This window comes from Heptranchias perlo, unplaced genomic scaffold (assembly GCF_035084215.1).
Source record: "Heptranchias perlo isolate sHepPer1 unplaced genomic scaffold, sHepPer1.hap1 HAP1_SCAFFOLD_1227, whole genome shotgun sequence".
NCBI lineage: Eukaryota > Metazoa > Chordata > Chondrichthyes > Hexanchiformes > Hexanchidae > Heptranchias > Heptranchias perlo.
This window is the reverse complement of record NW_027138459.1, coordinates 1-13616: the sequence shown is the minus strand read 5'-3', so window position 1 is coordinate 13616 and position 13616 is coordinate 1. Positions and strand designations below refer to the sequence as shown.

The 13616-nt window shown below is 53.4% G+C and overlaps 1 protein-coding gene across 1 annotated transcript in view; it reads right to left on the bottom strand.

Annotated features, from left to right (window-relative positions):
• Positions 1-13613, bottom strand: part of LOC137308212 (solute carrier family 12 member 6-like) — a gene marked incomplete at both ends in the record, with an annotated part of 40459 nt that extends 26846 nt beyond the window's left edge. Inside the window, 7 exon segments of the mRNA XM_067977061.1 lie at positions 860-978; positions 4906-5080; positions 8701-8758; positions 9294-9392; positions 11280-11444; positions 13500-13587; positions 13590-13613. Coding sequence (XP_067833162.1) covers positions 860-978; positions 4906-5080; positions 8701-8758; positions 9294-9392; positions 11280-11444; positions 13500-13587; positions 13590-13613 — 728 coding nt within the window.
• Positions 13614-13616: the final 3 nt, after the last annotated feature.

The window sequence follows — 13616 nt, the reverse complement described above, 5'->3', positions numbered from 1 at the left end:
TATCTATAGACCCCCCCCATTAATAAACAGTACTGGGTATCTATAGACCCCCCCCCCCATTAATAAACAGTACTGGGTATCTATAGACCCCCCCATTAATAAACAGTACTGGGTATCTATAGACCCCCCCCATTAATAAACAGTACTGGGTATCTATAGACCCCCCCCCCATTAATAAACAGTACTGGGTATCTATAGACCCCCCCCCATTAATAAACAGTACTGGGTATCTATAGACCCCCCCCCATTAATAAACAGTACTGGGTATCTATACAACAGGGCCGGGGGAGGCAGCAGAGGGTGGGAGGCATACTGTACACAGAGAGGATGGGGAGGGAGGGGAGGGAGGGGAATACTGTACATGGAGGGGAGAGGGAGGGAGTAAGGGAGGGAGGGAGGGAGGGAGGGAGGGGAATACTGTACATGGAGAGGATGGGGAGGAAGGGAGGGAGGGGAATACTGTACATGGAGGGGATGGGGAGGGAGAGGGAGGGAGGGAGGGGGATACTGTACATGGAGAGGATGGGGAGGGAGGGAGGGAGGGAGGGAGGGGGAGGGAGGGGGATACTGTACATGGAGAGGATGGGGAGGAAGGGAGGGAGGGGAATACTGTACATGGAGAGGATGGGGAGGAAGGGAGGGAGGGGAATACTGTACATGGAGGGGATGGGCAGGAAGGGAGGGAGGGGGATACTGTACATGGAGAGGATGGGGAGGAAGGGAGGGAGGGGAATACTGTACATGGAGGGGATGGGCAGGAAGGGAGGGAGGGGAATACTGTACATGGAGGGGATGGGGAGGGAGAGGGAGGGAGGGAGGGATGGGGAGGGAGGGATGGAGGGAGGGGGGAATACTGTACATGGAGAGGATGGGGGCGACCATGTCCAGCGATGCGATGAGAATCCCAAGCTCAGCGATTATTCCTGTCAGCAGAAGGGCCCAGGTTGGCTCCCCGTTCACCTTCCCGTGACCAAACACCTGAACGATGGGAGAGAGAGAGAGAGAGAGAGAGAGAGAGAGGAAAAAAAGAGAAAAAGAGAGAGAGAGGTCATTATTAGAGGGGGAGAGATCAGTCACCGCGACAGAGAGATCATAGGATACACTGAATTACACCGAGCCACGAGGAGATATCAGGACAGGTGAGCAAAAGCTCGGTCAAAGAGGTGGGTTTTAAGGAGCGTCTTAAAGGAGGAGAGAGAGAGAGGCGGAGACGTTTAGGGAGGGAATTCCAGAACTCAGGGCCCCGGGCAGCTGAAGGCACGGCCGCCAATGGTGGAGCGATGGGAATCGGGGGGATGAGCAAGAGGCCAGAATTGGAGGAGCGCAGAGATCTCGGAGGGTTGTAGGGGCTGGAGGAGGTTACAGAGATAGGGAGGGGGGGGCGAGGGCCATGGAGGGATTTGAAAACAAGGATGGAGAATTTTAAAATCGAGGCGTTCCTGGACCGGGAGCCAATGTAGGTCAGTGAGCACAGGGGGTGAGGGGTGAACGGTACTGGGTGCGAGTTAGGATACGGGGGGAGGGCAGAGTTTTGGATGAGCTCAAGTTTATGGAGGGTGGGAGATGGGAGGCCGGCCAGGAGAGCATTGGAATAGTCAACTAATACATTGAATGTACAGCACAGAAACAGGCCATTCGGCCCATCAGGTCTATGCTGGTGTTTATCCTCCATACGAGCCTCTTCCTTCCTCGTTCCCCTCCAAGTCACACACCATCCCGACTTGGAAATATATCGCCGTTCCTTCATCGTCGCTGGGTCAAAATCCTGGAACTCCCTTCCTAACAGCACTGTGGGAGAACCTTCACCACACGGACTGCAGCGGTTCAAGAAGGCAGCTCACCACCACCTTCTCAAGGGCAATTAGGGATGGGCAATAAATACCGGCCTCGCCAGCGACGCCCACATCCCATGAACGAATTAAAAAAACATGCTATTTGCCTTCCTAACTGCTCGCTGAAGCTGCTCGTTAATTTTGTGAGTCATGTGCAAGGACGCCCAAAAATGATATCCTTTTTTGATCTCTTCTCCTCATGTCCTGCCCACCTTGTTAGTCTCCCTGGTAAATACAGACGCAAAGTAATTATTCAATATTTCTGCCATTTCGCTGTCATTACCTGGGAGTTTATCGTCAGTATCCCTATCCTGATTTTTCTTTTGTTATTTATGCGTCTGTAGAATAATTTACTATTTCTTTGTATATTGCTCGTTAATTTAATCTCAAAGTTCCTCTTTGCTTTAATAATTGTTTTTTTGAGTTCTTTCCTCTTCCGATTCTCCTTTGTCATCCGCTCTGTTATTGTTTGCCTCTTTCTTTAGTTCCAATGTAGCCCGTATCTCTTTATTCATCGATGGTCTTTCATTATTCACTCAGTTGTTCTTGGTTTTTTTTTTGAGAGGAATATATTTCTCCTGGACTCTATTGATCAGTTTTAAATATTTCCCACTGCTGTTCAAGCTCTTTGTCTCTCAATTCTTTTTCCAGTTCACCTTCCATAGGAACAGGAGGAGGCCATTCAGCCCCTCGTGCCTGCTCCACCATTTGATAAGATCATGGCTGATCTGTGATCTAACTCCATATACCTGCCTTTGGCCCATATCCCTTAATACCTTTGGTTGCCAAAAAGCTATCGATCTCACATTTAAATTTAGCAATTGAGCTAGTATCAATTGCTGTTTGCGGAAGAGAGTTCCAAACTTCTACCACCCTTTGTGTGTAGAAATGTTTTCTAATCTCGTTCCTGAAAGGTCTGGCTCTAATTTTTAAACTGTGCCCCCTACTCCTAGAATCCCCAACCAGCGGAAATAGTTTCTCTCTATCCACCCTATCCGTTCCCCTTAATATCTTATAAACTTCAATCAGATCACCCCTTAACCTTCTAAACTCCAGAGAATACAACCCCAATTTGTGTAATCTCTCCTCGTAACTTAACCCTTGAAGTCCGGGTATCATTCTAGTAAACCTACGCTGCACTCCCTCCAAGGCCAATATGTCCTTCCGAAGGTGCGGTGTCCAGAACTGCTCACAGTACTCCAGGTGCGGTCTAACCAGGGTTTTGTATAGCTGCAGCATAACTTCTGCCCCCTTGTACTCTAGTCCTCTAGATATAAAGGGCCAGCCTTATTGATTATTTTCTGCACCTGTTCATGACACTTCAATGATCGATGTACCTGAACCCCTAAGTCCCTTTGGACATCCACTGTTTTTAAACTTTTTACCATTTAGAAAGTACCCTGTTCTATCCTTTTTTGATCCAAAGTGGATGACCTCACATTTGTCTACATTGAATTCCATTTGCCACAGTTTTGCCCATTCACCTAATCTATCAATATTGCTTTGTAATTTTATGTTTTCATCTACACTGCTTACAATGCCACCAATCTGTGTGTCATCGGCAAACTTAGATATGAGACTTTCTATGCCTTCATCTAAGTCGTTCATAAATATTGTGAATAATTGAGGCCCCAAGACAGATCCCTGCAGGACTCCACTAGTCACATCCTGCCAATGTGAGTACCTTCCCATTATCCCTACTCTCTGTCGCCTTTCGCTCAGCCATCTTCCTAACCAAGTCCGTACTTTTCCCTCGATTCCATGGGCTTCTATCTTAGCTAACAGTCTCTTATGTGGGACCTTATCAAATGCCTTCTGGAAGTCCATATAAATAACATCCATTGACATTCCCCTGTTCACTACTTTAGTCACCTCTTCAAAAAATTCAATCAGGTTTGTCAGGCACGACCTACCTTTCACAAATCCATGCTGGCTCTCCCTGATTAACTGAAAATTCTCGAGGTGTTCAGTCACCCTATCCTTAATTATAAACTTCAGCATTTTCCCCACAACAGATGTTAGGCTAACTGGTCTATAATTCCCTGGTTTCCCTCTCTCTCTCTCTCTCCTTTCTTAAAAAGCGGAGTGACATGTGCAATTTTCCAATCTAGAGGGACAGTTCCTGAATCTAGAGAACTTTGAAAGATTATAGTTAGCGCATCTGCAATGTGCTCACCTACTTCCTTTAAAACCCTGGGATGGAAACCATCTGGTCCTGGGGATTTGTCACTCTTTAGTGCTATTATTTTCTTCATTACTGTTGTTTTACTTATATTAATTTTATCAAGTCCCTGTCCCCGATTCAATATTAGTTTTCTTGGGATTTCCGGCATGCTATCCTCTTTTTCTACTGTAAATACCGACGCAAAGTAATTGTTCAACATGTCCGCCATTTCCCCATTGTCAATGACAATATCCCCACTTTCAGTTTTTAAGGGGCCAACACTGCTCCTGACCACCCTCTTTTTCCTAATATAACTATAAAAGTTCTTCGTATTGGTTTTGATATCCCTTGCAAGTTTCTTTTCATACTCTCTTTTTGTAGCTCTTACTATCTGTTTTGTGACCCTTTGTTGATCTTTGTATCTTTCCCATTCGCCAGGATCTGTGCCATTTTTTGCCTTTTTGTATGCCCTTTCCTTATGTCTTATACTGTCCCTCACCTCTTTAGTTGTCCATGGCGTTTTTTTTGGCAAGTAGAGTTCTTGCCCCTCAGGGGTATAAACCGATTCTGTATCACGTTAAATGTTTCTTTAAACATTTCCCACTGATCATCAGTCGTTTTATCCATTAACAGATTTGCCCAGTTTACTGTCCCATTGAAGTCGGCCTTACCCAAGTCCCTAGTTCCATTCTCATCCCCTCAAATTGGCTTTTCTTTCCCATCTATTATTTTGGTCTTTGTCTTACATCTGTCTTTCTCAATCCTTATCTTAAACCTTATCATGTTGTGATTGCTGTTGCCCAGATGCTCCCCATACTTCTCATCAGCCCTGGTTCATTTCCCATTATTAGATGCAGCGTAGGCTAGGTGGGGATCAGACACTGACAGAGGGAGAGAGCAGACACATACCCGTAAGAAGGGGATGATGTTATCCTTGGCGATAGCCTGTAGCAGTCGGGGAGCTCCCGTCAGACTCTGTAGTCCGGCCCCACAGGTGGAGAAGAAGGAACCAATGACGATGACCCAAGGGGATGGCCAGGACAACGTTCCCACAACGAGATTCCCCTTCACCGCTTCTCCGAACCTGGGAAGACGGGGACAGAGCAGAACGTAAATGCGGGCCTAACATGGGCCAAAACCCACTCCAGACCAGCCTGAACCCCGAAACCATGGGGGTGTTCAAATGGTTCTCGCTGCTCCAGATCCAACGCCACATCTGCCGAGTACTTTTGTGGTGAAGAGCAGGCTGTCCAAACAACAGCAACTCCCATTGATACAGCAACTTTAACATAGTAAAACATCCCAAGGCATTTCACAGGAGTAATTCTCAAAACATTCCACACCGAGCCATGAGAAGATATCAGGACCGGTGACCAAAAGCTCGGTCAAAGAGGGAGGTTTTAAGGAGCGTCTTAAAGGAGGAGAGAGAGAGAGAGAGAGGTTTAGGGAGGGAATTCCAGAGCTGAGGCCCTAGGCAGCTGAAGGCACGGCCGCCAATCGTGGAGCGATTAAAATCAGGGGGTTGAGCAAGAGGCCAGAATTGGAGGAGCGCAGAGATCTTGGAGGGTTGTAGGGGCTGGAAGAGGTTACAGAGATAGGGAGGGGCGAGGGCCACGGAGGGATTTGAAAACAAGGATGGGGAGAATTTTAAAATCGAGGTGTTCCCGGACCGGGAGCCAATGTAGGTCAGCGAGCACAGGGGGTGATGGGTGAACGGGACTTGGTGCGAGTTAGGATACAGGGGGGCAGAGTTTTGGATGAGCTGAAGTTTACAGAGGGTGGAAGATGGGAGTCGGGCCAGGAGAGCATTGGAATAGCCCAGTTTGTAGGTGACAAGAGGCACGGATGAGGGTTTCAGCAGCAGATGAGCTGAAGCAGCAGCGGAGACGGGCGATGTTATGGAGGTGGAAGTAGATGGTCTGGGCGATGGAGCGGATATGTGGTCGGAAGCTCATCTCAGGGTCAAATAGGACGCCGGGGTTGCGAACAGTCTGGTTCAGCCTCAGACTGCGGCCAGGGAGAGGGGTGGGGTCAATGGCCATGGGAACGGAGATTAACCCAGGAATCAGAGGCTCTAGTTATGAAGAGAGAGACGGAGGCTCTCTTCACCGGAGCTGATCCGATGGAGGGGCTCAACACTGGGAGAAGCTGTAAATCAATCACAAAACATTATTTCCACTCGTCAGCGAGCAAAGAGAATAAATTTAATATCAGCATCAGAATGATCCCACGGGCTAAAAGGGTTAGATTACGAGGACAGGCTGGTATTCCCTCGAGTATAGAAGATTGAGGGGTGATCTAATTGAGATGTTGAAGATGATTAAAGGATTCATAGAATCTTACAGCACAGACTGAGGCCAATCGGCCCATCGTGTCCGTGCTGGGTATTTGAAAGAGCTGTCCAATTAGTCCCACTCCCCAGCTCTTTCCCCATAACCCTGCAAATTAGTCTTCAAGTACATGTCCGATTGCCTTTTGAAAGTTCCGATGGAATCTGATTCCTCCGCCCTTTCAGGGAGTGCGTTCCAGATCATAACAAACCCTCTGAGTGGAAACAATTCTCCTCATCTCCCCTCTAGTTCTTTTGCCAACTATTTTAAATCTGTGACCTCTGGTTACCGACCCACTTGCCAGAGGAAACACTTTCTCCCTACTTGCTCTATCGCAACCCCCCATCATTTTGAGTATCTCCGATTAGGTCCCCCCTTAACCTTCTCTGTTCTGAGGAGAACGATCCCAGCTTCTCCCAGTCTCTCCATATAACTGAAGTCCCTCATCCCTGGTATCATTCTAGTAAATCTCCTCTGCACCCTCTCCAAACCCTTGACATCCTTCCTAAAGTGTGATTTGACGGATAGAGAGAAACTATTTCCTCTGGTGGGGGGAGTCCAGAACAAGGGGGCAGAACCTTAAAATTAGAGCCAGGCCGTTCAGGGGTGATGTCAGGAAGCGTTTCTTCACACAAAGGGGAGTGGGAATCTGGAACTCTCTCCCCCAGAAAGGCTGGGATTTAATTGAAATTTTCAAATCGGAGATGGATAGATCTTTGTTGGGTAAGGGCATTAAGATTTACGGAACCAAGGCAGGTAAGATGGAGTTAAGATACAGATCAGCCATGATCTAACTGAATGGCAGAACAGGCTCAAAGGGCTGAATGGCCTCCTCCTGTTCCTACCAGAACGAAGGGAGGAAGCATGGGGAATTTATTTTATGCAGAGGGTTGTCAGGATGCTCAGAAACAAACAGGGAAGCAGAATCCAGCATAGATCTTCAAAAGGAAGTAGATAAATATTTGAGTAAGAAAAATTAAAAAGGCATGAAGAAAGGGACTGAGGGAGAGATCTTTCAGAGAGAGGGTACAGGGAGCGATGGGGGGAATGGGACTGAGGGAGAGATCTTTCAGAGAGAGGGTACAGGGAGCGATGGGGGGAATGGGAGTGAGGGAGAGATCTTTCAGAGAGAGAGGGTACAGGGAGCGATGGGGGGAATGGGACTGAGGGAGAGATCTTTCAGAGAGAGGGTACAGGGAGCGATGGGGGGAATGGGAGTGAGGGAGAGATCTTTCAGAGAGAGGGTACAGGGAGCGATGGGGGGAATGGGACTGAGGGAGAGATCTTTCAGAGAGAGGGTACAGGGAGCGATGGGGGGAATGGGAGTGAGGGAGAGATCTTTCAGAGAGAGGGTACAGGGAGCAATGGGGGGAATGGGGAATGGGAGTGAGGGAGAGATCTTTCAGAGAGAGGGTACACAGGGAGTGATGGGGGGAATGGGGAATGGGACTGAGGGAGAGATCTTTCAGAGAGAGGGTACAGGGGGCGATGGGGGGGAATGGGACTGAGGGGAGAGATCTTTCAGAGAGAGGGTACAGGGGGCGATGGGGGGGAATGGGACTGAGGGAGAGATCTTTCAGAGAGAGGGTACACAGGGGGCAATGGGGGGAATGGGACTGAGGGAGAGATCTTTCAGAGAGAGGGTACAGGGGGCGATGGGGGGGAATGGGACTGAGGGAGAGATCTTTCAGAGAGAGGGTACAGGGGGCGATGGGGGGGAATGGGACTGAGGGAGAGATCTTTCAGAGAGAGGGTACACAGGGGGCAATGGGGGGAATGGGACTGAGGGAGAGATCTTTCAGAGAGAGGGTACAGGGGGCGATGGGGGGGAATGGGAGTGAGGGAGAGATCTTTCAGAGAGAGGGTACACAGGGGGCAATGGGGGGAATGGGACTGAGGGAGAGATCTTTCAGAGAGAGAGTACACAGGGGACGATGGGGGGAATGGGAGTGAGGGAGAGATCTTTCAGAGAGAGGGTACACAGGGGACGATGGGGGGAATGGGAGTGAGGGAGAGATCTTTCAGTGAGAGGGAGCACAGGGAGCGATGGGGGGGAATGGGACTGAGGGAGAGATCTTTCAGAGAGAGAGTACAGGGAGCGATGGGGGGGAATGGGACTGAGGGAGAGATCTTTCAGAGAGAGAGTACAGGGGGCGGTGGGGGGAATGGGACTGAGGGAGAGATCTTTCAGAGAGAGGGGACAGGAACGTGCTCTGTGTGGGGGGCTCAGTCCCACACCGGGTGGGATCAGTAACTCAGCACAGGCCCGGGACGGAGCCTGGGACCTTCCTGCTCTGTGTGGGGCTCCGTCACAACCCCCTCCCCAATTGCACGTTCCAAATTCATACCAAAGAGGATAAATCAGAGAACTTACTTGTCACGAAGGACCACTCCTTCCACACAGGCTCCGAACAGGATGATGCTGCTGATATCTGCACTCGGGTAAAGGAAAGCAGGGGGGTCTCAGCAGGAGCTGATTGAGCACAGGCCGGGCAGGGGGAGAGCTGGAGACAGCAGCAAGGTACTACATGAAGATATAAAAACTACAACATCGCCACGCTGTCAGACTGTGCAGCAGCCTGCGAATCCTTCCCCTAATTCACAACGCTCCCCAGGGATAGAACATGAAGATATAAAAACTACAACATCGCCCCGCTGTCAGACTGTGCAGCAGCCTGCGAATCCTTCCCCTAATTCACAACGCTCCCCAGGGATAGAACATGAAGATATAAAAACTACAACATCGCCCCGCTGTCAGACGGTGCAGCAGCCTGCGAATCCTTCCCCTAATTCACAACGCTCCCCAGGGATAGAACATGAAGATATAAAAACTACAACATCGCCACCCTGTCAGACGGTGCAGCAGCCTGCGAATCCTTCCCCTAATTCACAACGCTCCCCAGGGATAGAACATGAAGATATAAAAACTACAACATCGCCCCGCTGTCAGACGGTGAAAGAGGATACAGACCAGGGAGGTGGTGCTGATGGCAAGGATCGTGCCGATGGGAATCGATTTCTGGGCGTCCTTCAGATCCCCAGAGCGGTTTGAGCCGGCCATGATACCTGCAGATAGATCGCACAGACTCCAGTTCGAGTAATATACCGACCCCCGCCGCAGGGAGAGGCGCACGGGCCCCCGCCGCACAGACATCACTCCCCCCGTGGAGGCGCTGCGAGGGGGCGCCCGCTCCCCGTGCGAGGGGGCGCCCACCACTGCATAGAAAAGGGGTCCTGGGGTCAAACTCCACCTCATCGAAAGGAGGCAGTGGGTGTGACGATACCTCCCACCGCCAAAGAGAGGGGGAGACACACTCACCCCCATAATAGACAGTGTTCCCAGCACCGACAGTCCCCCCGGGGACCGATACACTCTCCCTCAATTAGTCACAATATTTATTAACGACTTAGATGAAGGCATAGAAAGTCTCATATCTAAGTTTGCTGATGACACACAGATTGGTGGCATTGTAAGCAGTGTAGATGAAAACTTAAAATTACAAAGGGATATTGATAGATTAGGTGAATGGGCAAAACTGTGGCAAATGGAATTTAATGTAGACAAATGTGAGGTCATCCACTTTGGATCAAAAAAGGATAGAACAGGGCACTTTCTAAATGGTAAAAAGTTTAAAAACAGTGGATGTCCAAAGGGACTTAGGGGTTCAGGTACATAGATCATTGAAGTGTCATGAACAGGTGCAGAAAATAATCAATAAGGCTGGCCCTTTATATCTAGAGGACTAGAGTACAAGGGGGCAGAGGTTATGCTGCAGCTATACAAAACCCTGGTTAGACCGCACCTGGAGTACTGTGAGCAGTTCTGGACACCGCACCTTCGAAGGACATATTGGCCTTGGAGGGAGTGCAGCGTAGGTTTACTAGAATGATACCCGGACTTCAAGGGTTAAGTTACGAGGAGAGATTACACAAATTGGGGTTGTATTCTCTGGAGTTTCGAAGGTTAAGGGGTGATCTGATTGAAGTTTATAAGATATTAAGGGGAACGGATAGGGTGGATAGAGAGAAACTATTTCCGCTGGTTGGGGATTCTAGAGTAGGGGGCACAGTCTAAAAATTAGAGCCAGACCTTTCAGGAGTGAGATTAGAAAACATTTCTACACACAAAGGGTGGTTGAAGTTTGGAACTCTCTTCCACAAACGGCAATTGATACTAGCTCAATTGCTAAATTTAAATCTGAGATGGATAGCTTTTTGGCAACCAAAGGTATTAAGGGATATGGCCAAAGGCAGGTATATGGAGTTAGATCACAGATCAGTCATGATCTTATCAAATGGTGGAGCAGGCACGAGGGGCTGAATGGCCTCCTCCTGTTCCTATGTTCCTATCATACACAGTGACCAGCCCCCGGGGACTGGGACAAGGGGGCGCATCAGCCCCCGGGGACAAGGGGGCGCATCATCCCCCGGGGGCGGGTACAAGGGGGCGCGTTACCCCCCCGGGGACAGGTACAAGGGGGGCGCGTTACACCCCCGGGGGCGGGTACAAGGGGGCGCGTTACACCCCCGGGGACAGGTACAAGGGGGCGCGTTACACCCCCGGGGACGGGTACAAGGGGGCGCGTTACACCCCCGGGGACGGGTACAAGGGGGCGCGTTACCCCCCCGGGGACGGGTACAAGGGGGCGCGTTACCCCCCCGGGGACGGGTACAAGGGGGCACGTTACCCCCCCGGGGACGGGTACAAGGGGGCGCGTTACCCCCCCGGGGACGGGTACAAGGGGGCGCGTTACCCCCCCCGGGGACGGGTACAAGGGGGCGCGTTACCCCCCCGGGGACGGGTACAAGGGGGCGCGTTACCCCCCCGGAGACGGGTACAAGGGGGCGCGTTACCCCCCCGGGGACGGGTACAAGGGGGCGCGTTACCCCCCCGGGGACGGGTACAAGGGGGCACATTACCCCCCGGGGACGGGTACAAGGGGGGCACATTACCGGTTACGGACGGGAAGAAAATGCCCACGAGGATGGTGAAGGAGGCGGCGATATCTGCGAACACGTAGGGGAACTTGTTGCTGGTGGAGCCCTGCACATTAGCCGAGGGCACGGAGGCCTTCTCCACAATCTGTCCCTTGTCCAGATAGTGGCTCCACAGGTTCTCTGTAGGGGCAGAGGGAACAGGGGTTATAGCACAGAGAGAATCACTCACCCTCCCCTGACTCCCTCCTCCTCCCCCACAGCCACACCTCACTCAACCCCTCCTCCATAGCACCGCTCCCCGCCCGTCCACTACCCCAACACCCCCACCTCACTGTACCCCTGCTTCCCCCCGCACCCCTCCCCAATTCCCCCCACACCCCTCCCCATTCCCCTCCGCACCCCTCCCCATTCCCCTCCGCACCCCTCCCCATTCCCCTCCGCACCCCTCCCCATTCCCCTCCGCACCCCTCCCCATTCCCCCCACACCCCTCCCCATTCCCCCCCGCACCCCTCCCCAATTCCCCCCACACCCCTCCCCATTCCCCTCCGCACCCCTCCCCATTCCCCCCCGCACCCCTCCCCATTCCCCTCCGCACCCCTCCCCAATTCCCCCCACACCCCTCCCCAATTCCCCCCGCACCCCCCCGCACCCCTCCCCCATTCCCCCCCCGCACCCCTCCCCATTCCCCCCCGCACCCCTCCCCATTCCCCCCCGCACCCCTCCCCATTCCCCCCCGCACCCCTCCCCATTCCCCCCGCACCCCTCCCCATTCCCCCCCGCACCCCTCCCCATTCCCCCCCGCACCCCTCCCCAATTCCCCCCGCACCCCTCCCCATTCCCCCCCGCACCCCTCCCCATTCCCCCCCGCACCCCTCCCCATTCCCCCCGCACCCCTCCCCATTCCCCCCCGCACCCCTCCCCATTCCCCCCCGCACCCCTCCCCATTCCCCCCCGCACCCCTCCCCATTCCCCCCCGCACCCCTCCTCCCTGTCCCCATCCCCTATTCCCCCCGCACCCCTCCCCATTCCCCTCCGCACCCCTCCCCATTCCCCTCCGCACCCCTCCCCCATTCCCCCGCACCCCTCCTCCCTGTCCCCATCCCCTATTCCCCCCGCACCCCTCCCCATTTCCCCCCGCACCCCTCCCCTATTCCCCCCACACCCCTCCTCCCTGTCCCCCTCCTCATTCCCCCCCCCGCACCCCTCCCCCATTTCCCCCCCGCACCCCTCCTCCCTGTCCCCCCGCACCACTCCTCCCTTTCCCCTCCCCTATTTCCCCGCACCCCTCCCCAATTCCCCCCCGCACCCCTCCACATTTCCCCCGCACCCCTCCTCCCTGTCCCCCTCCCCTATTTCCCCACACCCCTCCTCCCTGTCCCCCTCCCCTATTTCCCCACACCCCTCCTCCCTGTCCCCCTCCCCTATTTCCCCACATCCCTCCTCCCTGTCCCCCTCCCCTATTTCCCCACATCCCTCCTCCCTGTCCCCCTCCCCTATTTCCCCACACCCCTCCTCCCTGTCCCCCTCCCCTATTTCCCCACACCCCTCCTCCCTGTCCCCCTCCCCTATTTCCCCCACACCCCTCCTCCCTGTCCCCCTCCCCTATTTCCCCGCATCCCTCCTCCCTGTCCCCCTCTCCTATTTCCCCACATCCCTCCTCCCTGTCCCCCTCCCCTATTTCCCCACGTCCCTCCTCCCTGTCCCCCTCCCCTATTTCCCCACATCCCTCCTCCCTGTCCCCCTCCCCTCCTCCCGTCCCCTCCCCTATTTCCCCACACCCCTCCTCCCTGTCCCCCTCCCCTATTTCCCCGCATCCCTCCTCCCTGTCCCCCTCCCCTACTTCCCCACACCCCTCCTCCCTGTCCCCCTCTCCTATTTCCCCACACCCCTCCTCCCTGTCCCCCTCCCCTATTTCCCCACATCCCTCCTCCCTGTCCCCCTCCCCCAATTTCCCCACATCCCTCCTCCCTGTCCCCCTCCCCTACTTCCCCGCATCCCTCCTCCCTGTCCCCCTCTCCTATTTCCCCACACCCCTCCTCCCTGTCCCCCTCCCCTATTTCCTCCTGCACCACTCCTCCCCTCTCCCCTCCCCCCTCCCCCCTCCCCCCTATTGTGCACACAGGACAGTCCCTCCTCCCCAAGACCACGGGACAATCCAGCATATTCCGCCATGAGCGGTGACTGTGAGAGGTCCGCGCCCCCCTCACCTCCGCCCCCCTCACCTCCGCCCCTACCTGAGATAATCCCACTGGCCACTCCAGGGATGCCGTGTATCTGCGTGACATTGTTGTGGGTGAAGTACAGGTCACAGGAGGAATTCTGCACACTCCGGAGTCACAGAACTCCTTCCA